Source organism: Hydractinia symbiolongicarpus, chromosome 10 (genome assembly GCF_029227915.1).
Source record: "Hydractinia symbiolongicarpus strain clone_291-10 chromosome 10, HSymV2.1, whole genome shotgun sequence".
Classification (NCBI taxonomy): Eukaryota; Metazoa; Cnidaria; class Hydrozoa; order Anthoathecata; family Hydractiniidae; genus Hydractinia; species Hydractinia symbiolongicarpus.
Window position 1 is genome coordinate 24,301,690 of NC_079884.1, and position 27,878 is coordinate 24,329,567.

General features: G+C 31.7%; 4 protein-coding genes across 5 annotated transcripts; 3 read left to right on the top strand and 1 right to left on the bottom strand.

Annotated features, from left to right (window-relative positions):
• Positions 1–314: 314 nt before the first annotated feature.
• On the bottom strand, positions 315–2,942 carry LOC130662627 (4-galactosyl-N-acetylglucosaminide 3-alpha-L-fucosyltransferase FUT5-like). Its single transcript, XM_057461522.1, has one exon. It carries the CDS (start codon positions 2,904–2,906, stop codon positions 1,500–1,502), a length of 1,407 nt encoding a protein of 468 aa, XP_057317505.1. The 5' UTR covers positions 2,907–2,942; the 3' UTR covers positions 315–1,499.
• A 1,706-nt stretch (positions 2,943–4,648) lies between these two features.
• LOC130662628 (ankyrin repeat, PH and SEC7 domain containing protein secG-like) lies at positions 4,649–8,707 on the top strand. Its single transcript, XM_057461523.1, has one exon. It carries the CDS (start codon positions 4,995–4,997, stop codon positions 6,129–6,131), a length of 1,137 nt encoding a protein of 378 aa, XP_057317506.1. The 5' UTR covers positions 4,649–4,994; the 3' UTR covers positions 6,132–8,707.
• Positions 8,708–9,740: 1,033 nt separating this feature from the next.
• LOC130662625 (DNA cross-link repair 1A protein-like) lies at positions 9,741–16,992 on the top strand. Of its 2 annotated transcripts, XM_057461520.1 has the most exons (8): positions 9,741–9,779; positions 10,051–10,149; positions 11,170–11,557; positions 12,724–13,221; positions 13,330–13,463; positions 13,748–13,866; positions 14,820–15,258; positions 16,504–16,992. In XM_057461520.1, exons 3-8 carry the CDS (start codon positions 11,173–11,175, stop codon positions 16,798–16,800), a joined length of 1,872 nt encoding a protein of 623 aa, XP_057317503.1. In that variant the 5' UTR covers positions 9,741–9,779; positions 10,051–10,149; positions 11,170–11,172; the 3' UTR covers positions 16,801–16,992. The 2 variants fall into 2 exon arrangements, with proteins under 2 accessions (XP_057317503.1, XP_057317504.1); XM_057461521.1 differs by lacking the exon at positions 9,741–9,779 and having other exon boundaries at positions 10,051–10,153.
• A 3,377-nt stretch (positions 16,993–20,369) lies between these two features.
• On the top strand, positions 20,370–27,085 carry LOC130612684 (G-protein coupled receptor 176-like). Its single transcript, XM_057434036.1, has 2 exons — positions 20,370–23,534; positions 23,993–27,085. Exon 2 carries the CDS (start codon positions 24,008–24,010, stop codon positions 24,956–24,958), a length of 951 nt encoding a protein of 316 aa, XP_057290019.1. The 5' UTR covers positions 20,370–23,534; positions 23,993–24,007; the 3' UTR covers positions 24,959–27,085.
• The last annotated feature ends 793 nt before the right edge of the window (positions 27,086–27,878 follow it).

Below are 27,878 nucleotides of genomic sequence, written 5' to 3' on the forward strand. Positions count from 1 at the left end.
ATATATAGTAAATAAATGTTTTTTTTGATTTTGTGAAAAATGTTACGTTTTCTCATCTTATTTAAGTTGATGTAGGATTTTAGTTACTTGTTAAAGTATATCTTATGCAAAATTTGTTTAGACCTATAAAAAGTAGAAAAGGGTTAGGAGTCATCTACAAATTTTGTATGACATTTTATACGAATATATACAAATTTATTTACATCATATATAATTCATATAACAATTGAATACTATTTATTTACCAATTTATGTTTTTTATAAATCTTGTATAAATTTTACACAACCTAAATATGCATATTTTTTATGAAATTTTATGAAATTACGTTCTACGAATTATAAATTAATTTTTGTCAATATAAATTGTTGTACAAATAAATCACATTTTTTATGAAATTTTATGAAATTACATTTTACGAATTATAAATTAATTTTTGTCAATATAAATTGTCTTACAAATTTTCATGTGAATTTTGTGTTAAATGTACCAAAAAGACTTTTTATTCCAGAAGTCGACGTGATTGTAGAAAGCTGTGTTTTTTAGTTATTGTTTATATATATTTATAGTTATCAAGACGTGATTATATGAAGCTTAAACAAAGCTATGCTTTGTTCTGAAATCATGAAACGCGATCTTAGAAATCTTAACAAGGCTGATAAAACTGGTTTAAGGGATGATACACAGTACACAGTAAAACATTAGAAAATGAGTAGCATTTTGCCAATCTCGGATTTTTTTAAAATATTTTAAAAGGCAGCCACAGAATTGATTTGGCCTCCTTAGTCATGATATTGTCCCCTCCACCAACTCATTTACGCTGCTTAGAAAAATGTTATATTTTATTCTAAAGTCTAAAAAAGATTTTGCAAGGATTAGTGTGAACACAATCTTGTCTATACAAGAATAAAAATGCAAATTCTGTTTTTCTGTGCAATAATTTTACACGTAACTGTTTTTTTTTATGTTGACCTTCAAAAATGTGGAATTTTAGAAGTGCAATGTTTTGTGTTAAGTAATTGAAATGTGATAAACTACATCTTAGCTTACCCATATAAAACTTTAAAAATTTTGAATTATATCATAACATCGTGTTTGTTAAAAGAACAAAGGATACTCTGTCCATTTGTTGTCTCCTGAGATATAATTTAGATTAAGTTATTTACCATATTAGATTACCATTATAAGGAGTTTAATAGGCAGTTCAAGTGTTATCAGTTGATGAGTTTAATTATTATCATGTTTTGATCTTTAAAATATTATAAAGTTCAATGGTTAATTGATGCAGAGAGACGATGTGTAGTTTGATTAATAACAGGGTTACAAAATTGCTTGACAATGTTATCTCATTTAATCGTAATAAACATAACTGTTTACATGTCTTGTTAATGTATACATATATTGTTGATGTGTATGATCTACATTGACTAATTTATGAAAATCATTTTTGAAATACATAAGAAAGTTGAAGATTTATGGTTATTTTCAACATCATTTTGTTTCATAATTTTGGTATAATACTTAGTAAGCTTCTATTTTTAAAAGTTAAATTGTCTTCAATGTAACTAGAATTTCTGTTGTTTGAATCGCATTCTGTGCCTGCATTCCATACTTGTGACATTTTTAATGTTTTTCGTTTGTAGTTTTTTGTATTAGTGATGTTGCATAGTTGACAAACAAAAATTTCTGGAAATGGAAACCCTTCTGTTAGCATCACACTGCTATATTTGAATTTCCACTGGAAATATCTGTTGTATAGATCATCTCTGTTGTCAAGTATGGTTAAAAATTTTGCTAATTCTGCCATTGAACTAAATTGATCAATGCTTATATATGAACCAGGGATCATAACATTGTCGTTGGCTGCCAACACGATAGGTACCATGTTGTGTTGCAGTGGGTGTCTCCAATATTTTTCAGTGACGTAATCCTTGCACACAATATTTTCAGCTGCAAAATAAAACTTGTACTTTGATAGCACTTTGCTACAGTTAGAACCAATGCAGCCCATAGATCCAAATCCACTGTACATGCTCTCACAAATACCTGCAATATCTATAGTTATGCCTTCCTTGACTAAATCTTGTGCAATTTTGTGTCTTGTGTATGGCACGCAGTTTCCCACCATCCAAGCTACCATTTTAGTTTTTCCTTCTGCAAAATTTTTTAATAGCTCAGGTCTTTTTTCCTTTGTATCATGTATTTTGTATTTACCATACGGTATTGGAATTTCTGAGTTGAGCTTGTAAGTTATAATCATATTAAAAAAATTGTCGGTGACTTTTTTTATTTTCTCTAAATGACGATATGGTGATGAAAGAGGTGTTTCACCACTTAACCATGCCCATATTTGATTTTTCGGTTTTTGGCTAAAAATGTTAAGATATTTAAGTAGTTCTTGTGTGTCTTTTCCATGAAAAACAACAACATCCGATTTTGAATAAAGATTTATGTCGTATGTAACTCGGCATTGCTTCACTCTACATTTTTCTTTTATGATTTGCTCGTTGAAATAGTTTTCGTACAATCCGAACCATGGTTTTTCACCAAAACAAGGTGTATATAAAAGGATAGTTTTTAAATCCTTACTTTCTTGGTTGTTTGCTGTAGTATTTTTTACAGACTCTTTTCTTTTCTGTGTTTTGTTCCCTGTCTTTTGTAACTTTTTTTTATTGCTTGTCTTTAATATATATGTTTGATATTCTTCTTCTTTTTTTGTGGTTTCTACTGGTGGTCTCTTATCACTTTCTTTCGCTATAAGTTTTTGTAGATCTTTTTTAATAAATGTTCTCCTTGCTTTATAACCAAAATTTTGAAAATTCGTATTCAGTAATATTGCCAAGGTAAAAAGAAGCAATACAACAAATGGAAGTGTTCTGCAAGTTAATTTTCGCAAATAATTTAACATGTTGTGACTATTTTTACTGATAAATTAACTGCCTTTCTGTTTGTTTCATCTAAATAGATTAAAATTGTTATTAAGGTTATAATTAAGATATTGGTATTATATAACAATTACCGTCCTTAATGAATATAATTAGTGCTGTTGTAAGTTTTAATTAGTGTTTGAATTTGTGAGTTTTCATAGCCAGTGTTTTTTTTTATAGTTTTAGTTTTGGTTTTCAGATGGAGACTACAAGATGTATTTTTTATTTAAATGTTCCATATTTGTGTTCTACAGAACAACTCATAGAAGATAGTATATTAAAAATAAATGTAAATAAGGGTATATAATGTAGGAGAATGCAATGTTTTAAATATAATCGGCATTTTTTTATATGCTGCTTGCAAGTTTTCTTTTTATACCTATGTTTATAGGTTATTTTATGAATTAGCAAAAAAATTGTTTTTATCAAGCCAAATTAAGTGTTTCAATTTGTTTTTGTGGATCAGACATTAAGCAGAAGCACAGAAAGGGTCCATGGTAACAACACCACAGTGACTAATTTTTAGGGTCCAAAGAAGTTACATTTTTCTGGTATTTTTGATTTGCATGATGACATGTTAATAAATAATTGTGCAAGAGAAGTGTTTTCTGAATACAACCTGTAGTATACACTTTTAATGATCCTTTGTTATAATTTTGTGTCAGCTTTTTGTGGGTATTAATTTTCTCAAATGGGATCTTGAAAAATATTCTGCAAGTGCATTATTTTCCAAATTTGGCAAACGTCTGCACAAAGCACAAAAATAAATACCTACAAAAATCAGTATAGTTAAGGTAGATTTATTAACTTGTTTTTGACAATGAGAGGAAGAATCATGTCTTGAAAACCGAAAGAAAAATTTATTCTGGATCACCAAATGATTTATTTTACCTGATTGGTGTAGAACAGATTTTTTAAAAAACTTAATTTCACGTAGGCTAACAATTTAATGCCCATGGAAATTAATTCCCTGAATATACTTTACAAGTGACAAAGTTCAAAATCTTCTACAATGGAGTGTGTAATTTTACATGCTCAATTGAGCTGATTATAGTGCTGTAACATTTTGTTAATGAATTTGTTTATAGCGATGTTTTTTAATCAACACATTAGTTAAAAAATCACTTGCGGTACAAGTTATTAAGTTTTACACACTAGACCCAGACCTTTTGCTGAGTTTTAAACATAATACTGTGGATGAAAAAAATTAATTAAATGTTTATGCACAGTCAGAGAATTTCTCATGGTTTTAATTTAATCTTTAGTGATTAATTTTGATCCATACAAAATGTTTTATGTTTTTATAATAAACTTTGCTAATTTTGAAAAAACACATTAAATATTTCTACAAAAAACTTTCCCTCCTGAGAAATAATTAAAAAAAAGGAGCTATTACTTTTACTAGAAAGTTGATCAAAATTCAAGTAAATACTTAAAATTACGATCAACTCAATTGATACTCCTAAAGCTTAAGTGTTCAAGTAATTTGTTTTTGTTGTGGTTCAATTTCTTTAAATATGAACACACCGTATAATCGAAATCTTCTGTGTAAATATTTGCTTTTATTTTAGCAAGTTTTGTTTTGTTTATTATTTTGTGACAGGCTTTCAGTAAAGGCACTTTATTTTGTGTAAAAAAGGCTAAAGTTTAATGGGTGTATTTTCAACACAACAGAATAATAAATTTCTTTGTGGTAAGAATTGTTTTGAAAACTTCAACCCACTCAAATCTCTTTTATTTGATAAGAATTACAAAAATGCACTTGTGTTATGTTTTGTACATTTTTCCTCTTTTTAACTAAAAAGAATTTAAATATTATTACATGTCTGTGTGATTTTATGTTTAAAGGGATTGAAGACTGAGTATTAATATATTTTCTTATTTTTCATTAAAAGAATTGCTTTTAACTAAAACATTTGAGAACATTTCACTACCACTGAAGTTTAAGGGAAAGGGGGGGAGAGGTGATAGAGCACTTTTTTTCTTTCCAGACATAGTTAATTTCGTTTTATTTAAAATATAATTTATCTTTTTTCTTAGTACAGGTAAGAAAAAGTAGTTAAATTGTCATGGATTTGTTGAAGGCTATCAAAAAGCAGAATATTGAGAAAATCAAATCTATTTTAAGTTCCAGAAATATTGATGTTGATTTAAAAAGAAATGGACAAACTCCCCTTCATGTGGCAGCTGTAACTGGAAATGCTGAAATCATGAAAATTATTCTTGATTTAGGACCAGATGTGAATATCAAAAGTTCTGATTTTCATCATAAAACACCACTGCATTTAGCATGCAAATACGCTAGTGTAGAAGTGATTGAGTTACTTTTAAGGTCTGGAGCTGATGTCAATAGTACTGATCGATATGGAAATACACCGCTACATAAAGCATCAGCGAAAGGAATGTGTGATGTTGTGAAGTTGTTGCTTTCGAAAAATGCAATTTTAAGTGCAACAAATAGTAACAACACATCAGCGCTTCATGTTGCTGCTTTGAACGGTCACACAGATGTTGTGAAAGTCTTACTACAATGCGGCATTGATAAAATCATTAAAAACAAGTCAGGTGAAACTGCTCAGTCTTATGCGATGAAAAATAAGCACTTTGAAATTGCTGAATTTATCAAGACTTTTAGTCATGTTGACTTTTTGAAAAGATCTGAATGTTTTTCCCCTATATTACTGGATGAGAATCATAACAATGTTAAGGTTAATTCACGGTATGACATCAGAAGAAATGATTTAAAAGCACTTGACAAAAGGCTTGAAGAACTTCAACAGTTAAAATCTGAAGTGCAACAATTATTTGCATCGGATGGAATTCGCCTTAAGAAGGCTCAAGAGAATCTTATGCTGGCCCAGACACGTTATAATTTTACTAACGAAAAGCTAAAAGAACTTGAGGATGAGCTGAGTACTTTAGCGGAGGAAAAATCAAGTCTAAATAAAGAACTATCTGTTCTAGAGATTGAAGAAAACAACAATAATAATAAGATGGATGAAAGACATTTGTATGAGTGTCCCATCTGTTTTGAAGTGCCTTTGCCACCTCTTCACGTGTACCAATGTCACCAAGGACATATATATTGTGAGAGATGCAAAAGGGAATCGACTATGGAATACTGTCCACAATGTCGTCAATCTATGGGAGGCTTATCGATTCGATGTCGCCATATGGAAGATTTGATATTCAAAAAGTATTCATGAATTAAAATGAAACATATTTTTGAGATTCAAAAAATTCTTCAACAATTTTATATTAATGAATTTTGTTGATGAAGGGACAAAAGGATATCAAAGTATTGCAAGTCAATGGGGTGCAAGAAAAGTATCACAGAGGAGTTTTATGTCAGAAAGACGAGAAAAAAAGCTCAGATTTTAGTATTTTTGGATAAAGTTGGGAAAAATTTATGATCTCAAAATTGGTAATTTCAAGTGCCATAATCCATGTTGTCTAAAATCAGGTTCTATTTAATAACATCAGGGGCTGGAAACCCTGAAATTGGGGTATTTTATATTTAGAAGAAAAATACTTTGATGCCTGAACCTTTAGTGGTTAAAGGTTCTTCAAAACTGACAACAGTTATTTTTAAAAAATGTTCTGCTAAAACTTGAAATATTGTTAGTTTGTTTTTGTTATATCTCAGCTTAAGGTACTTGTAATTCAAGCTAGCCATTATCAGTTTTAATTAAAAGCATATTATATATTTTGATATTTGTAATGACTAGTAATTTTGAAAAAGCAAATACTATTATTTTTTAAGCATTCTCTTATAACAGGGATCCATGAAAATTCTTTAAGATTATCATTTTGGAACCTACATTTCACAAGTGGTAGGGAGTGGCACACATTTTCTCTAATTTAAATGATTTTATTAAACATTTTGGAGTCATCAATCATCCTAAGTAAATTTAATGTTATTTGGATTATTGTTTGTTCATCAGTTTTACAAAATTCATTAGCACGATTTGGTGGTTAGGAATCTGCAACTTAGCAGTTGGTATGAACTGTAAAGACTTTAAATGTTATTTTTTTATGAACTTCTATTTCCCACGATAGAAGTTAGTTGGTATTTGTATATTAAATTTTAATTTCATGCAGTTTTGGTCAATTACTTCAGAATGAAAATTGTTTGCTTAATTATACTTTTTTATGTTCTTCTTATACATTATTTATCTAGATTTTTTTTATTTTCAATCTACATGTAAATATTAAGTTCGCTCTATATATAATTGTTATTTTCAGTTTTCTGTTACTGTTTTCCATGTAAATATGTATTCTTCAGTTCTCTGTATATTGCGATGAATATTTTTCTATTAATATTTTTGTAAAAGCTAAAAGTGAATAAATAAATTATATACTAGAAGAATGCACTGATTGGTTTTGTTGTAGAACATGTTATTATTACCATCCATCTATACTATTTACCCAGGATAGCCTCTTCATTTTCTAATGGTACTGTTATCAATGAGGTTCCTGTGAAGAGGGTCATTTGAGGCTCCCATTTAAGCTACGGAAGGCCTGCAAGCACAACAGCCGCTTAACTGGACAACTGTCTAAGATATCAATATTATTCACATGCTAAACGCTATGCAAAAATAATTGATTTATACTTCTATATGTTGTCGAATACCTACTTTATGCCAAGAATACACAAAATACAGATTAAAAAATAATAAATTCGAAAATAAAAATAAAATCTAACAGAAAGTCTAAAGCCTGAATAATAAAGACAAGCGGGCCTGCAGGCTAAGGACTAGTCTATGTTTATGATAACCATTGTCTGCTTGTTAGCCAAACATGATAGCTACGAGTAGAAAGGACTTCTCCCCATTGTTACTGGTAAAGTAACCAACAAAATTACTGTATACATGTCTGTTTGTTAAAACAAATGTTTATAACGGCTATAACAATTATAAAAATATAATTGGGCAAAATAATGTAATAGAGTAAATGAGACAAACCAACAGTAGCAAATAGGGTTGACACACACACATACAAAGGAAACAGAGAAGGGCTGGTCACACTCATCAGAACTGGTTTTGATCAGCTCAAAAAGAGGGCCTGGCAAAATGGCTGTCCAAAGAGAAAAAAATTTAGCCTAAGTGTAACCAGAAGGAATGCGAACAAAAAGACACCATTTTATTGATAATCTGATACAAAACCAATTACCTGACATGTAATAAATTTATAAACTCATTGATAAAGTTTTAACTTGCAGAAGCAAGAGTAGAAAAATACTTGCTGAACACCAAGATTAAAAACGTTTAGCCTACATGTCAACAATGTTAATGAACCTTAAAACATCTCATGACTACAAAGACCTCCTAAGGGATATAAACTACAAATGTTCTTTTTATTACAATGAACAATGACCTAAAAACAAAGTACATAAATACTTGTCATGCTACATACTTAACAAAGATACACATGTAACAGCCCACAAACGTTTGAAATATACTAACAAAACTCAGTAGTAATACACACAATGCAGACAAAATGTTCTTTTTAACAGCTTTACCTTTTTCAATAAAAGCAAAATGCTTTTTTATGATGACGGAACAACACTGGACTAGCTATGAAGAATCTAATTTGTTAATAATAAAAAATCCATCAAATGAAAACACTGAATCCGCAGATAAAAAAAAAGAAATTCAACATTTGCTCCTACTATTTTGTTATACCCTAGTCACATGACAAAGTTCTTACATCTCCTCTGCCATTTTGTGTAGAACTTATTTCTTTTTAAATCTTATCTCCCCGATTATGTTACACAACTACATGCAAATCCTGAAAACTGTAATTAAAATTCTGTTTTACCTGCAATTTCTCTCTTAGAGCTGAACATGCAAGGTGAAAACTAGATGAAGAGTTTAATCATTATAATTTTACTGCTTCACTTGGTGTTGTGTCGTGATTTGAATTTCCCAAGATACAATATACGACGAAAGTCAACCTGGGTATGTTAAACACACAGTTTTTGCTTCAATTTAGCTCTTTCTCTCTTGCGGTTCTGGTATTTTTATTTACTTATTTTTCGGCTTTTTCTCCCATGATCATTTCTGGTCGTGCGTTAATTTAATCTTCTGCATGGATTGGCTACCAATCTGTAAAGCTTGTTTAATTTGTAAAGCCGGATGTAGACGGAAGCAAAATAATTGTGTTAGGAGTGATATCGCAAAACAAATTAAATTTCTAGCAAGTGTAATTTTTATGGAAGAAAAGAACCTAACACATCTATGATGCAATTGGAAGCATATAATATCAGTTGTTCTTAAGTAATTTCACTTACATTTAAAAATAAAAATTCTCAAAGAATGGCCAGTGATGTTTTCAACAAATTTTCAATGTCAAAAAACAGTTCTTCTGCGTTCTTGTTAATGATAAACTTTGTTGCTTTCAATAGGAGCTTAAAGGAATTAAGTGTTACGTTTTCACAGGGGTTTACAAATGCGCTGGTTTTTTGACATCAGAAAAGTGATAAAAGTAGCGTATAAAATAAGAAAAGAAATTAATCTTTATATTTAAAAGCCCTTTTTGCATTAAACAAAGTTGTTTTTAATTATAAATACAACAAAACCAATGAAGAATGCTGTTTTTATTTAAGTTATATGTAACATATAGCCTACTAGTACAGGTATTGCGCAATGAGCTTCATATAACCAGCCATCCTTTTATTATCATGTATTATTTTTCTTAAGGCACGAAAATACAACAGAAAAGAACGTGAGTGTAAAATCAATCCTTGTGAAGTTGGAGAACTTTCGAATTCAGCTCTTAACTTTGAACAGTTAAAGTGTATCCGCAACTGTTTATCTGCGTCTTGTTATAATGAAATTTATGCATGGGACGAGGTGTGTATTTTTTACCTATATGTTTGTATGATGTGTTAAATGTGAATGTTTCACTATCGTATCTTCTATAAAAAAGCATCTTGTTTAAGATGAATGGTGTTTGTTGGAACATTTATGATGTTTATTTACCGATTTTAAAAACCTCTTTGGCACAGACTTAATATTTGTCTTTATTGTCATTTTTATTGGCAATTTGTTATTTTTCTAACGCTAGCAAGCTAAAACTTATGTTAGCCACTCAAAGATTCTTATGGTGTTTTTGTAATTCTAGTTGGAGGAGGGCGAAATAGATATTCGCGCTTCGTCGTTTAAAGGTTGTACTGCTGCTGAACTAAGAAGAAACTTCAGTACAGAGTTATGAAAGAAGTCAGTAAGTATGTAGGACTATACAACTCGCTATTTCAATTTTATTTAAGCATAGATAGATGGATGTGCATATTTTACACGGCTAGCCTCACAAATATCGAGGGATATACCCTTTTTCTGTTATTTTCAGGAGGGGCAATAGCATAGACAGGTAGTCGTAGAGCAATTAATGCTCATTTTGAGCTATGGGGACGTTTACTCGCCCATATTGAATCGCCGCCAAAGGGAATTAAACCAAAATGCGAGAGTTATAACCACCAAGTTGCTGCGCCACTGTACTTCTTAGTCCAGCCTTTATTGATGGTAAATTTAAGTTACTAACATAAATAAACACCCTCCTTAAATAAATAAAATCTGGTTTCTTAAGTAAACACGAAAATATTTCTCTCTTAAGTAACAATAGGGCAAATATTTGGATAACTATTCTTTGTCCAATAGAAATTTAATTTTTTTGAAATATTTCGAACTTTTTATTCCTTTTATGGAAAATGTATTATGATTTTTGTTAATTTTTGTCCATCTTTCTAAAAAAACAACAAGAAACACGGAAACTCAGATCTTTTCTTAAATTTCCTGATAATATCAGTTCTGTTTTCCGATAAAAATCTTTATGAGTACATAATACTAATTTTTTAAAAAAGCCCCTGGAGCACCCAATTTATATAAGCCCAGGAAACTTTTAACAAACGCCCAGTGCGAAAAGTCGATCTTCATTTTATTTTAGATTTATTCGTGTTGGTTATTTGTAGAAGTGCAGTGTTTTAACTAAGCACCCTTGCTCAATAAATCCATCAGATTTGACATTTTAAGAAGTGCATTTGTTGCTTTACTCGAATTTATATTTTTTTTTTCTCGAATGTATATCTTTTTTTTTTTTTGTAAAATACATTTTTTAAGCAAGCCAAATGAATTTTGAAATGATACGATGACATGTTTTGCTGCTTTGCTCATATTTCAGTGTTATAGAAATAAAAGCACGGAATTTTTCGCAGATCTGAATATATGCAACTTTCTTCTTCTTCAGGTAATGGAATGTGAAGATGAAGAAGAATTAAAGCCACTTAAAAGGCAAAAAAAAGTTTCATCAAAATCCACTACTTCAAAATCTAAAAGTTTAACTGAGAAAAACAAAATTAAACATGATAACGAATCACAAAAGAAATTAAGTAGTGCTTCACCAGGAAAATTAAAAAATGGTCTCTCACGCATTGAAAAAGCCAGCGTTTTGCAGACATTTTCGTCTGTCAACAATAAGGCGATGTTACCATACTTTTTACCAAATGGAAATGCGTTGCCTATCAAGAGATTGGGGAGGTGTCCTGTTTGTTTTTTTGACTTAAATTCTTTGCATGGTAACACACCACAAGCGCATATAAACCAGTGTTTGGATACCGATCCAACATTTGAGAAAGGTGAGTTATGATTTTTTTTGCATTCAACGTATGTTATAGGCTATTACAAGGTGGCCACGTCTCCTCTAAAGTCCTCCTTTTTAAAAAAACCTTCTAAAGTCCTCTATTGTCTTCTAAAAATTGAAAGCTTGACTAAATCTCCGATTTTCTATTTTTTCCAGGTATATACGCTGATAATAGTTTGATAACTTCGCTACAATGTTACAGAAATTTTACATTTCGTATAGACATAAACTGTTAGTTCTATCCTTTATGTTAGCAATACGTCCCTCATTAAAAGCTTTATTTCAATTGTCTTATGGTCATTTATTCTAAATGTAATACTTTCCTAAACATATTGTTCTTAACATCAGAAATTGATAGACTTAAAAAACCTAAAAAATTAAAAAAAGTTAATCCTCTAAAATTCTCCATTTTTCAAAAAAACAAACTAAATTCAGTGCAAAATCTTCTTTAAAATCCTCTTTTTCTTAGAAATTTTTTTTGTGGCCACCCTGTATTAGCTACATTGGAAATCAATTTTTATAATCCAAAAAAAGCATGTTATTTTTAGCTGGGAAAGAGAACGAAAAACACATTGGATACACCACCTAAAAGCTCCTAAATAACCTTAAATAAGGACCCTAAAATATTCTTAGTAATATAAAATTTGAACCCCTATCGATATCGATTTCTCCTAAAGTATCTTGTTTATGCTGACATAATTTTGGCAAAATTTATTGTATTTTTTATTCTGCATAATCAATGTTATTATATTAACCTTTATTTGTGCGAGAATAAAATTTAGACAAGTTAAAGTTGTTTTCTCATTGCTCTCAGAACAAATATGACATACATTTGTAGATATAACTCTACTTTGTGATAAATTGTTGAGATTGGTGCATTTTTGAAATAAAAAAATGTAGAGAGAAGAAACTTTATCTTGTTTTTAGTTTTTAAAACACAACTTTAGGTACATTTTAAGGACAATTTCATGATGTAATTTCGGAAAAGTCTGTGTCAATTTTTATTGCTAATTTCGTATGATTTGTTATTTGTTCTGTTTTAATGACGTTGTGTTTTTAAAGTCGACGGAGAGACTGCAAAAAATTTAGCCAAATAATAACGTGTAAACGTGTGGCTGAGTCGAAACATTTCTTAGTTAACTTGAAATTTCATTTTGTTAGGGTATTGTTCTGAGGATTCTTCGTGCTCTTCGTCCAGTGTGAAACACTTTCGCGATTTTAAGCACGAACCACAAAAGCAACCAAGTCAAAATACAGTCAACGAGTGTTTAGAAACCGATCTAAGTGATTGCTCAAGCACAGGTTTATCAGAATGTAAAAAGAAATCACCAGACAGTCATTCTAGCAGTCAAGATAAGCAAGACGCAAAATCTATTGCCCATGATACTTCTATTAACAATGACCAGTTGGATTTCACAGATTCGAGCGAAAAAAAATTTGTTCAAACTCGAATTAGCAATTATTTTCAATCTGGTAAGAGAGATATGAATATTAATAATATGAAAGATGATTCAAATACTCGCTGCAAAGTTAATGCAACTGCAGTATTGATCAACAGAACTGATGGAAGTGTCTCAAAGAAAGATAACAAAAAGCCGAAAGTTACAAAGAAGAAACAGCCACAAAGAAAAGAATGTCCTTTTTATAAGAAAATACCAGGTACGCACATTCTGTTACAGCAACCCAACGAATGATGAGCAGTCGTTATCAATGTATTCTTTTTCGTCGACGTATTCTTGTTTTAAGTGGACATTTTTTTTTTGCTAGGTACTGGAATTACTGTTGATGCATTTTGTTATGGTGAAATTGTTGGTTGCACAGCCTATTTTCTTTCGCACTTCCACAGCGACCACTATGGACGTTTATCAAATCGTTTTACTGGAAGACTATACTGCTCCCAGGTATACAGTGCAACAATATTCGTGTTTATCATTTTTCACTTAATTTGCCTATCAACACCGCACAGCTTCATCTTAAGCTAACGCGGTACATGATTCATTTCTCTAATTTCCATTAGTATACGTTCTACACACGAATAAAGTGTGTTTAAGCTTACACATATGTACTAAATTTGGTATATGAAGCAGCTTGCATTCGTGAAAATGTATTATTTTTCTTGGCAGTGGTAAGGCTGGTGTAGTTAACTCGATCATTCTTTGCTGTTATTTGTTGTAAACAATTTTAGATTACAGCTAACTTAGTGATATCTCGTTTGAACGTCGATGCTTCAAAAATCACCGTGTTACCCATGCAGGCAGAAACGGTTGTGGATGATGTGAAGGTCGTTTTATTAGATGCTAATCAGTATGTCCCATTTTTATAATTATGAAAGATATTGTTCGTAGGGATTTACGTTGTGGAGGGAATATAAACCAACCTGTTAGTTTATAGGCAATCGATCTTTTAAAATCTGTTATTTTTTTAATACTTTTTTTTTCATGCAGCTATGACGCTTATGTGTTACATGGCCAATTTCCAGTTCTTTTTAGTGTTTAAGGTCTTAACTTCTTGTAAAATTCAATATTTTAAATTTTATTAATACGTCAGGGAGGAGTAGCAGCGCTAGCACGTTAAGTTGGAATAAACTTATATGCAAGCAAGAGAAGGATATAACAACAACTAGTATTAGCCATTTTTGTCTTATCGTACCACGCTATAAATCTGTTATAAGAAACCCCATCAGGAAAGTGGTTTGTAGTTAACAAATTTAGTAGAAAATGTGTCTGCATGCGCGTGGCTAGTAGTATCAAGACTACTCCGTTCTGTATGCACGTGGCTAGTATCAAGACTACTCCGTTCTGTATGCACGTGGCTAGTATCAAGACTGCTCCGTTCTGTATGCACGTGGCTAGTATCAAGACTACTTCCCTCTGCATGCGCGTGGCTAGTATCAAGACTACTCCGTTTACTAAAAAAATTGACTAAAAAAAGGCTTTTTATCAAGAATTTCATTCCTTTCGGAATTTAGTATTGTCTGAATTTATTTCGTGCGTATATTTTTTTTAGCCTTCCTAGTTGGCTGTATTTGTTTTGTGAATTTAAAAAAGGAACAATATCCTATTTAGTTAATCGATTTTTGCCTTAAAATATCAAATCAATGTTTTTATTCTGCCGCTAATATTGTGGCAAACTTGTTAAAATTTTATTCTGACCAAAATTTTTAAATTATGTTTCAGCAAAAGCTATTGATGTCCTTTGTTATTCCATTGGGTGTGTTTATTGTTTTTGTGATTTATTGATTTAAACTTTTGTTTCAGTTGTCCTGGCTCAGTCATGTTTCTGTTCGATCTTCCAGACGGGCGACGGATGTTACATGTTGGTGATTTCCGTGCAGATGAGAGCATGTTCAAACAAATTTGTCTTTCAAGTGGAGTTATATCTACTTTGTATCTGGATACGACTTACTGTAACCCGAGGTACACATTCCCACCACAAAAAGAAGCCATTGCGTTTGCCGTCTACAAGGCGCGTGAATATTTTACAGAACAAACTCTATTTGTGTGTGGAACATACACCATTGGGAAGGAGAGAGTGTTTAAGTCAATCGCGGACGCTTTGAGTGTAAAAGTAGCTGTTTCTACAGAGAAAATGAAAATATTGACATGTTTGGATGATAAAGAGCTTGATAAAATGCTAACGTTGGATTATCATACAGCACAGTTTCATATCGTGTCTCTTGCAGATATGAGCTTTAAGGTAAGTAGTGGGAGATGAATTTTTCAAATACCTTATCGGTATAAAAAGGTCGTCGAAAAGTGACCCAATTTTGACTCAGTTGACAATATGTTTTTTTTTTACCGATTATCCGTTTTTATTGACTTTTTATTTAAGGACTAAAATTTTTCACTGATTTTTCCTTTCCTATTTTGCACATTAAGATTTGTTTCAAAAAAAAAAAATTAGCATACAAGGGCTAAGCATTTTTAGTTTTCATTCTTGACGTAAAATTAATATAAAAAAATGAGAATATGTTAATATCCGTTGCATATTTAATTGTCTCTTTTCAATTTTTATCTCAAATAGCGCTTGTTTTAACGAAAAAAATTTTTTATATCAATTTTATATCAACCTTAGTCGCCAAAAAGTCACCAAAATTTTCGCAAATTTTAATTCGGTTTTTTTTTCTTCATGTTACAAATTAGGTGTTTACAATTGTTTCCCTAGATGAAAAGCAACTAATAATAAATACCAGTATCATTGCGAAAAGTATAAAAATTTATTACCCGGGTGAAGGGGCGGCATCGATATATTCGAAAATCGCGCAATGTGATTGGTTAGAACTTACATCACAGCGGGAAATATTCCACGGTATTGCCCGCTACCATAGCAACCGTGTTTAAAGTTTAAATATGGTAGCATTAAATGTAAATAAACACGGAAAAAAGTAAACAAAACGCAAAACAGAAGTGAAATTTTATGTTGTAGCTACAATAAATGTTATGTTTACACGATATTAGATTTTTAAAAAAGTACATTTTTTGTTCGAATGTACGTTCCCTACGGGAATAGTTTCTATAAAGACGTGGTTTCTACATCCTGCTTATAATGTTATATATTTTTTGTAAAATGCAGTACCCGGATAATAATCCATATTTATTTCGGGCAATACCTTCAAATATTGACCTCTGTCACGTATTGCCCTCACAAGTTCGGGCAATACTTTGACGTCCGTTAATATTCTCCGGTATTGCCCTCATAAACAGTTATTATAGGGTTAGCTAATAGTGCCATTGTAATTGACAATGATTAAAGATGAGATTGTTTTTGCATAATTTCCGCAAATGGTTGACTTTAGTATATTACGCGATAATTTATTTTCGCCAATCGGAGCGAAGAATCGCATTTCTTCCCACGAAAATGACCAACCTTTATTAGCCGTCTTTTTACTGCCGAGAAGGTTTTCGAAATAAAACGAGAAATGTTGATCTGTATTTTATTTAGAAATTGCATGAACACTTGAAAAAATATAAAGTGAATGGTTATAACCGATTGGTTGCGTTCAAGCCTACAGGGTGGACGTTTTCATCTAATGCAACTTCTGTAAGTGACATACAACCTGCAGTAAGTGGCAATGTTATTGTGTTTGGTGTTCCTTACAGCGAACATAGCAGTTTTGCAGAACTGAAATGGTTTGTCGAAACATTGAAACCACAAAATATAATCCCTACTGTGAACAATGGCACCAAAAAAAGTCGAGATGCGATGGACGTGCATTTTCGAAACTGGCTTCAACATTGATACGAATTCTTTTTTTCTTCATCTTTTTTATCCTTTATTTTTTTTTTTATTTTTTTTTTGGTATTTGTTTTTTGTTTTTTTTTATTTTGTTAAAACGATACGCGAAGGTAAAAATTTAGTTTTATGTAAATAATATAAAAAAAATATTTATACTTTTATTACTTCAAGTTTTAATAAAATACATTTGTCCGACTTCTTATGATAGTACCACATTCATTAACGCCCTCCAAAGGCGTATTAAGCAAAAAAGTGTTCGCCCCTTATACATATGCAAGAACTGACTAAAATATCTACACATTTAACAGCTATTTTGTACGCTTGTGAGGGTGACTATGCCACTCTACGGAACAATAATCATCGCAAACTTGCTTACTTCTTACATGTTGTCTTCCTAAAGCATGGCGTGATGCCAAAGCATGGCGTGATATCAAAGCATGGCGTGATGCTAAAGCATGGCGTGGTTCTAAAGCATGGCGTGATGCCAAAGCATGACGTGATACTAAAGCATGGCGTGATACTGAAGCATGGCGTAAAGCTAAAGTATGGCGTGATAATAAAATTGCAATACGAGATTCAGGTTAAAAACAATAAAGAAACAGAATTTTTTTTTATAAACATGTCTCGTAATTACTTTAATGTTGAGTTTTTTTAAAAACTTTTTTAGTTTTTTAGTGTATGATCTACATCTTGAATTTGTTTCTTGTCTCTGGACTTACGCAAAAGTACCAAAAATGTCACCTTGTGTGCTTAATTAATGGCCCTGTTATATCTTTTTCTCATATAGAGCACTAGTTTCCTGATTATCTGTTACAAGAATATTTTTGGTGCTATAGGAAATGAATAGATGAGGTCTTAAGATTCGAAATATTACGTAACAAGGGCGGTGGGTGGGTTGGTGGTACTAGCTTTGTTACGTTGTGTTACAAGGGGTGGCGGGGGTGGTAAAAAAGACGAATTTGGATGTTGCGTGATTACAACCTCGTCCCCAGGGTCTTGTGGCCCCTGAGCCGTTATTACGGAGTGGCCGCTATCAACTTATCAACAAGGCAAAATGCCCTGGGAACGAGGTTGGCGTGATTATTGAATGTTCCATTAGCTGACTAGCTGTCAGCTGCTGCAGCTAATAAATTTAGCTTTAAAGTAAAGCTCCCCAGTACCTAACCTGAGATTTAATCTATCCGGAAAATTTTTTTTTGTACAAAAGGCGTAATGGCGTACAATAAACAGACCACTCAAAAAGTCAAGTTGCAAGAAATTTTACTGTTTGTGAATAATTATTATTTTTCAATTCCTTTAGAATTCTTCTTAACGGCAAAATAAGCTACAGTCTGTAAAAAATAACAAATTTCAGTATATCAAAGGATGGTTTTAACGAGGGAATAGAGACAACATGAGGAGTTGTATTTGTTAAAAAAATGATGTTACTAGCGTTAAGAAGGTAATTAATACCTATGAAAAGTTTTTAAATCGTTTTTGTTTAGACTGGCATTATGTGAACTTAATGTTTCTATGCAAAATTTCGAAGGATATAGCTAGCTAGCTAGTTCAAAGTACTTGAAGTTTATGATATTAGAAAGTTTGAGCTAAAAACAAGGTAAGCACTTTTTTCGAATAAAACATGGATATCCAATATATGTAGGAAATTTTTCTGTCACGTATATTTGCATGCCTAATATGATATTTAAGTTGATTTAATTTGTTGTTTTTATCCTTAGTGAACATAACCTTTCCCACCTCCATTAGCTCGACTTTCGTAAAAGTCTCTAAGTCGAAAACCAACAGCTTTTTTGTAGTCCATTTAAGCCAACTTTTAATTTGCCGAAAGCTTTTTTTTTTCTTCGGCGATCAAAATTTCCACATCTGGTCGCTGAAGCGGAATTGAGCCACAGAGAAAACCTAGTGAAATGACGGATGAAGAAAGTTTTGAAAGATGAACACATTTACTCATTAAAATCTTGAAAGAGACAAAAAACTTGTCATGTTTTGTAGATCTATTCGATAAATTTATGTTGTTAATTTTTATTGACCACATATCCACGCCTTCCTTCATCCTCGTGTTCTGGTGAGACATTTTATAATTAAATGGCCGCAAAGATGGATCATTAAAATGATTCGAATTTATATGGTATCGTTGTTGGAGATGTAACAAGGAAGTTGGATGATCTGCTCTGCTTAAGTTAGTAAGGGAAACCACGTGACTCAAATACAGATTGCATTACACACGATCATTAAAGAATGTTCAGAAATCAGTTTCAAGACGGACTGTGCACCCACCTAGAGTTGGGACTTTTAATTGATCTGGAAATAGTCAAACCGCAAAATGACTCTATTTGAGAGATTTACTATCCACGCCGTGCATTTTCATAGCATTTAATTTGTGGTACGTTTGCTAAGAAAAAAGTATTCGTACACAAGAAGCTACCTTCTTCTCTTCTGTTGTTTGTTTCGTTGGGGTATACCTCTGTTTCGATTAGCCGAACAATAGAGACATGTTTTGCTGTAGGAGCGAGGTTGTATATTCCTAGATTCTTTTGTGCTAAGTAACCAAAGAGGCCTCACTAGGATGGGAGCCTATTGAGTAAATTTTTTTAAAACCTTACCAAAATGCACTTCAAAGTTCGGAACTACAGTAAAATACTTCATCGAAAAAATGTACCATAAAATGCGTACGAAACAACCATGTTTAGGCGAGGACCCTCTCCCTGTCCCCCACTTGACCACTAACCTAATTAGTTTTTTACATTTTCTCTACCTCCAGCATTATATCAGCAACAAGGAAACGTTGCAGAAATTTTAACACAGGTGCCGGTACAATAAACATACAGATGTTTAGTCTTCGAGACTACATCACCAAATCTCAAAGCATTATTCTGCCTAATAAGAAATTCTTTCTAAACTGAAATCAGTCCAACTTTTACCGCCATTCCAAATATCATGCGAAAACATATAATTTAATAGTACAAAAAGCTGGTTTATTTCTTTTCATTATTTATCAAAGAAGAAATATTCTTTATCATAATTGCGTACCCAACACTAACCCACAATAGCAAATATGACGCACATTCGATTAAAAAAAAAAAATTGCAAATGTATGTAGGAATTGATACAAAAACCATGTCATAGATTTATCATTGCTAGCTTACTAATGCTATAAGTATCGCTATTTGGTATGCTTATTTTTGCTGATACCAGCATGACATAAAAGCCGAGCAGTTGAAACATAATTACTATTACAAAAGTGAAAGGGAAAGAACGATACTTCAGTAATTTTCCACAAGCAATTACATTAAGTTGAAAGTAGCAACTAAAACTTTACTTGTAGGCCAGAAGGAAAGGATACATTATAGTGAGGTAAAGTATACGATGTATTTTATGCAAGTCCTTTTACAGCCTGAGTCTACATTTGTTTGCTTCAAGTGTCAAGTATTTCGACCGTGTGTATGGATAGAAAGTTTGACATATTGAACACCACGTGTAATATGGAATCTGTTTTTGGGTTCAATTTTTTTATTGCAGTATTACATGGTCCAATATCTTTATGAGTTTCTTACTTCTTATAGACAACTATCTACGTAAAAGGGTATCTCAAAGACAAAGTAAACCGCTTTTTATTAAAATATAAACATATTGTGTAAGAAAAGTAGTCCGGAGGTGGGAGGGTTGATATGGAGGGGATGTTTGATGTTTTTGAACTTACGCGTTTCTTAAAATCCAGCTTCTTAATAAAAGAATGTTATGAACTGTCAATAGATTGGTTATACACTCAAAATTTTCAATGTAAATTAATCGCGTCTAAGTATTTTTATATAACAGTAAAGAGTGATTAAAATCTTCTTGAAATGTGTTAAATAGTTTACTTAGATTAATATTAAAAGTAAAACGTTTCGTTGTGTGGTTTTGTGTTGCACTTGATGGACTAATTTTTGAAGTTTAAAAATAAGTTAAGAAAAGTTTCTAGTTTTGTGTTTGGTTAATCATTTCGGAAATCCAAAACGACATACGTAAGTTCAATCATTTGTTTTTCACCCTTACGTTTATACATAAGACATCCAGTCATAGTTTAGTCTCCTAAGTCTTTGAAACTTGCTGGTGAAAAAAGTCGGTAAAAGCTGACAAAATGTTGGTTTAATGACTAATACTGACCAAAATTCTTTCCCGACTTTTCTTACCAAGCAACACCATTTTAACCGATTTTTATACAAACGTCGAATCAATCAGTCTTTATTTTAAAGATAACTGTGAAAGGAGAAATTGGTAAGTTCCTGTTATATATTTTTGTACTTTCAAATATCCTTCTTACAAAGTAAACTGAACAACTTTCTTACAAAGTAAACTGAACAACCTTCTTACAAATTAAACTGAACAACTTTCATACAAAGTAAACTGAACAACTTTCTTACAAATTAAACTGAACAACTTTCTTACAAAGTACACTGAACAACTTTCTTACAAAGTAAACTGAACAACTTTCTTACACAGTAAACTGAACAACTTTTTTACAAAGTACACTGAACAACTTTCTTACACAGTAAACTGAACAACTTTCTTACAAAGTAAACTGAACAACTTTCTTACAAATTAAACTGATCAACTTTCTTACAAAGTAAACTGAACAACTTTCTTACAAAGTAAACTGATCAACTTTCTTACAAAGTAAACTGAACAACTTTCTTACAAAGTAAACTGATCAACTTTCTTACAAAGTAAACTGAACAACTTTCTTACAAAGTAAACTGAACAACTTTCTTACACAGTAAACTGAACAACCTTCTTACAAAGTAAACTGAACAACTTTCTTACAAAGTAAGTTAAACAACCTTCTTACAAAGTAAACTGAACAACTTTCTTACAAATCAAACTGAACAACTTTCTTACAAAGTAAACTGAACAACTTTCTTACAAATTAAACTGAACAACTTTCTTACAAAGTAAACTGAACAACTTTCTTACAAATTAAAATGAACAACTTTCTTACAAAGTAAACTGAACAACTTTCTTACAAAGTAAACTGAACAACTTTCTTACAAAGTAAACTGAACAACGTTCTTACAAATTAAACTGAATAACTTTCTTACAAATTAAACTGAACAACTTTCTTACAAATTAAACTGAACAACTTTCTTACAAAGTAAACTGAACAACTTTCTTACACAGTAAACTGAACAACCTTCTTACAAAGTAAACTGAACAACTTTCTTACAAAGTAAGTTAAACAACCTTCTTACAAAGTAAACTGAACAACTTTCTTACAAATCAAACTGAACAACTTTCTTACAAAGTAAACTGAACAACTTTCTTACAAATTAAACTGAACAACTTTCTTCTTACAAAGTAAACTGAACAACTTTCTTACAAATTAAACTGAACAACTTTCTTACAAAGTAAACTGAACAACTTTCTTACAAATTAAACTGAACAACTTTCTTCTTACAAAGTAAACTGAACAACTTTCTTACAAAGTAAACTGAACAACTTTCTTACAAAGTAAACTGAACAACGTTCTTACAAATTAAACTGAATAACTTTCTTCCAAATTAAACTGAACAACTTTCTTACAAATTAAACTGAACAACTTTCTTACAAAGTGAACTGAACAAAGTTCTTACTTCTTTTGCTTTTATTGATACTTGCTAGTGAATATCCTTAATATTGAAGGAACTACTAATCATTTTTCTCAATCTTAATGAAATGTGGCTGTAATCAGTCTTTTTAAATTTTTCACATATGCGTTAATTAGCCCTGCGATGCACAAATCATAAGGCATTTCTTACTGCACGAATTTAGTGTGCAACGGTAATGATTAACCGCTTCTTTGCTTTGATAATCTAAAATTCATAATGGCGTTTTATCGGTTATTGTCAACGCATACGCAACAAGTCAGTGTGTGCGACTCTGTTAATAATTAACCAACAATGATGCTCAAGAAAATATAAACGCCGTTTTGCATATCAGTAATGACGCTTTTATTCGGTAAGACTGTTTTTCTATTCGAAATGACTTCACATTCCTGTCTTTTTCTATCTGAAATTGTGTGGTATTGATAAAGGAGAGTGTAAAAGAAGAGATATTTCGCAGAATTTTTATCTTTTTAAGCCAGTTTTCTGCTTAAAAATTGTTTTTATTTCAAAATGTACATGTTTCCAAACATTATTGGTTGCAGTCTATTTAATTTCGAGAATTCAGAAAACCTATTTCCACTTTGATTTCCTCGCCTACCAAACACAGCTTTTAAGTAAGACTACATGCTTCTAAAAATTATTGACATATTTGCTCTATCTATAAATAACTTAGTCGCCAGGCGCTTTTACGTGTCCTGCCAAGAATGCAAAACGTGCCGTGTTTTTTTAAATTTTAAAAAAGGCCAACAATCTTAAATATTCAGATAAGGCGCCAACTCCTGAACAATGGTCACCTTTACTAAGTAGATTTTTCTTCTTACGTAGCACTCACCAATTACGTGTATTTGCTCACTCTTTCACACAATGCCTTAGTTACCTATTAAACATTCAAAGCTTTTATGTTTATGTAAAATTGTTGTCACATTTTCAACCCAAGCAGACGTGAAAATTTCTGTAGGTAAAGAATATATCGTATTTTATTGTTTAAAATTTTGTGTATTTACAATCTTACTTTATAATTTTAATACAATAGGCGATCGTGTAGAGGCAACCCTTTCTTCTACAGAAGTTGTGGAAGCAGAACAAAGAATAAACTCGTTTACTAGACAGTCATAGGTGAATTCCGTTGTTTACATTTTCAGCAGTAAGCTCTTTCGGCTTCGGCTTTTGCTTGGCAGGAAAAAGTTGGGGACGCTGAGTGAAGCAAAGTTATTATGAGTCAATTTCGTAACACAAAGTCATTCTTTAGGACTTTGAATCAATTCAAATAATTCACAAGTCATCAATCTACGATAATAGTTTATAACCTGAACGATGTTTCTGTAAGAAGAAATCCACAGGAAAAGACCTCTCTTGACCAAATCCCATACACATTAGCAACAGCTTTGTTTAGGGTAAATCGTGCTCACATAAACGTGTTTAGACAAGCTTATAGAGAGCATGCTTGGTTCAAATATACATCAATAAGTAGAAATATTTTAGTGCAGTGCATTACTATTATAAATACCTAGACCACGTTAACTTTGGTCTATAATGCTTGGCTTTGTATGCATTACAATTATTTTTTTTTTCAGTTAAATAAGCAGAAGATGACTCTACAAATTGATACTGAATGTGAAACTACATACAGTGGAAAATCATATCTCAACAATGGACAAATCATTTCCTTAATCACACTGAATGTTACTGTCATGATTTTAAATCTTATTTTCAACAGTGCTGTCATCTATGGTCTGATTGCCACAAAGCAACTTAAGAACTACTCTTTAAAACTCATTTTATATTTGAGTATAAATGATTGTTGCCTGGCATTAATAACACAAACTCTCTTCACAGTAATGCTTGCAAAGTTTGAAGATAAATCACATTGTGATTTTGAAACCATTGTTCAATTTTTTGCCATCTTCTTTACACATATATCTGCTTACATTATTGCATTGATTGGCTTTGATCGATATATCCACATGCGCTACCTTAATCGATATGCTCAAGTGATGACAAAAACAAGAGTAATGATAATGCAGGCAGCAGTTGTGTTGCTGTCACTAACGCAAGCAATGGTCTATGTACTTGGGACGCAGTTAAATTTTCTTTCGAAGGCAAAACGAATTACTGTTGGTATTGATGCAGTCATTGCAATCAGTGTCTTTACGCTTTATATTATGACAGTGAGGGTTGTAAGGAAGCACTCCAAACGCACTGAGTGCAGAGACATGTTAGAAACTGTTGATACTACTGTCACACGTACAGCGTCAAGAATACTGACAGCTATTGTCATATGCTATATACCTTACATCATCGTCTCATTCGCACATGCAGCTGTTAGTAAAAAATGGGATGGGATAAAAAAACAATGGCTCGAATATGCATTGCTACTTGGTTTTGTATTAACGTATTGTAATTCGTTTGTTAACGCGATTATTTTCCTTAGCTTGAACAAAAAGGTTAGGAAATGTGTTACAAACATAACAATCGAGAGATGGCGTGAATACACATCATCAGACCACGAGAATACAGATACTGATACCACGAGAATGTGAAGGCAGGCTTATTCAGAGCAGACGGAAAAAGACGTTTATTAGCGTTCTCTGACTATCATGTATTCAACCACGCAAGTACCTCGTTACTTAATTACATTACATTGTCAAAATTGACGTCGATTTCTTCATTTTAAATGCAAGGAAGGAAGAAAGAGCGTTTGGTAGATTGGATGATGTTAGATCGTTTCGAAGAAGAGCTCCATTTTGATACTGACACCAACCAAAAGTTATAGAAACAAGGCCCTCGACGAAGATTAAAACTGAACGGGCCATATTTTGTGGATGTAGGAGAGCCAAATTTTCGTTTTAAAGAATTTGGAGTACTTTTCTTTTTAATAAATACTTAAAAAAATATAGTGAAAGAATAAGAAAGAAGTTTTTTTCGGAACACGGAATGCAAGGCAAAATTTTCAAAATATTAAGAGGACCAGAATGTAAACATGGCGCCAGTAAGGTACTTTCACAACTTTGTTTCGTACAATGTTTCTGCTCGTTAATTTTAAAAAGAAAGTGTTAACGTAAAAGTGAAAATGTCGATAATTTTACCAAATTCACTAAAGAAGAAACAATGTTAGAAGACAGTGCAAAACGAAAGTCGTGTAAAACTTCAACAGCTACTTCTGAACTTGGTGATAAAGACTGGATTAATATAGCTATCTTAATATAAATAAAACAGTACAAGGATTTATTCTTTTACTTCTCCGCAATATTTGTCATAATGCAAGAAATTTTCCAGGACAAAATTCTTTCTCTTGTTAGTTAGCCTACTTAACTAAGCTTTCTATGAGATTATTGAAATGTGTTCAACACCCGATTCTTCCAACTTCCCGTTAAAAAGAATAATCACACTGAGTCTCATAGCTTTTTAATTAATTTACCTCGATGTCTTCCTTAATTTATTTTAAATTTAAAAAGATTATTAAAGTCATTGACAACGTAATCCAAACCAGATATCATAATTATGGGCAAAAGACTCAAGCAGAAAATTATTTTTTCTCTGGAACAAAACGTATGTATTTTTCTTCTCCCCTTAAGTCAAATTTCTGAAGAAAAAAAAGTAATTATCTGAAAAGGCTTCAGATTTAGTGAATTAAAAAATTCGAAAACTTTTTCGAGATAAACTTAATAAATTTAATAAAAAAATTCCCGAAATTCGCGAATGTTTTTCTTGGGAAATTTCTCCGGTTAAAGGAGAGGCGAACAAGAAACTATTTTGTGGCAGCCAGAATATAAATTTTAAGCGAGAGAAAAACATTTATAGATTTCTAAATCCTAAAATTTGCTAAGATAACTACTATAATATACCAAATAGAAAACTATATTTCACGACTAACTACCCATATATCTTTCTAACAACCTTTTTACAGAAATTCCATGGCAGTATGGGGTGAAAATAAATAGGTTTTAAATGCACTTTTTAGTTAACATGAAAAATAACATCTTTTACTTGAGATAACCATGAATATTTTACGTACTATAATAGTAACAGCATTTCATAACCTTCGTTTAAACTTCTTTGGACTGAAGAAATAACTGCCATAACCAACAACAATATTTTTTCATGTTTTGAGTCCCTTTTCCACAACATACTACCAACTTCGAACGATAAAGTTTGTTATCATGAGATGGCGCCAAATTTGAATAAATATACAGACCGGAAACCTTCAGTTCAGTTTGTGTATATTGACTTTGTGACCATCACAATAAAGAGAAATATATTCCATTGTTTTTTTAAATTTAGCCACCCGTTTGACAAATGCGTAAAAATACTCAATTATAAATAATTCAGCACTCACAAAATGTAAACAACATGATGTATGGTTTATAATTATAGTTTATGGAGCAGGCGAGCAAGCCAATCAGTCTGGTCTTTAAAATCAACACTTATCATAAACTCTTATTCAGCAGCCGTGCCGCAGCGCAGTTCGCCTATCCTTTAAAGTATATTTTTTCCACCCATACGAAGTGATATGTTGCACGAAGTTCAGTCTGTATAGCCACAAACGCATACTCGGTGTATTTCCATTAAAGAAATCAATTTCAATCCCTATAATTTCCAAATACTGGCGTGTAATAAACGGACCACTCAAGGTCGAGATGCAAGAAATTATACACACCTAAGAACCTCATACACTTCTAGACAACCTGTTTATAAATAATCAATTTTTCATTTTGAGTTTTTATTTTATTGTTAAAGTTTTCTTCAGTACTCTTTTTGGAAGTAAAATAAGCTTCGGTCTGTAAAATATATCAAATGTCAGTAAATGGAAGTTTGTTTTGACGAGGGAACAGAGACAACGCAAGGAGCTGTATTTGGTCAAAAATGTCATGTTACTTCAAGAATGTAATTAATACCTCTCAAAAGTTTTTAAAGTCATTGTTGTTACTTATACTGGCTTTATGTAGAATAAACTTATATGTTTCTATACAAAATTTCGAAGGATATAGTCATCTAGGTTTAAAGTTTATTTTAGGTTAAAAGCAATGTAAGTACTTATATAAATCATCACCATTTTAGTTCTCGAAGTTGTACTTTTAGCAAAATCTTTGTTAGGGTAGTGGAATGTAAGATGCCGAAAAGTTGCTGACAGTGAGCGGTAGAGACTTTTTGGAAATATTAATGAACGAGTGGGTGGAAACTTTTTAGAAATATTGAGAGTGGTCTTGCTAAACTAAACTAAACGGGAAGTAGAAAATAGTGAAAAAATAAGACATAACGTTGGTTGAAGGGATATCTAAAGCTAAATATTCAATATGATTAACACTAAAGTAAAAATTAGCGCAGAAAAATTAACGCATTTTAACGCCAAATGGAAACTAGCTTAGCGTTCACTTGCGTCCTGCGTTTTCCTGAGTATTTTATCAAAGGGTTATAAAGCGTAATTAATAAACCAGTGGAGAAACCTCCCCCCTTTGGCTA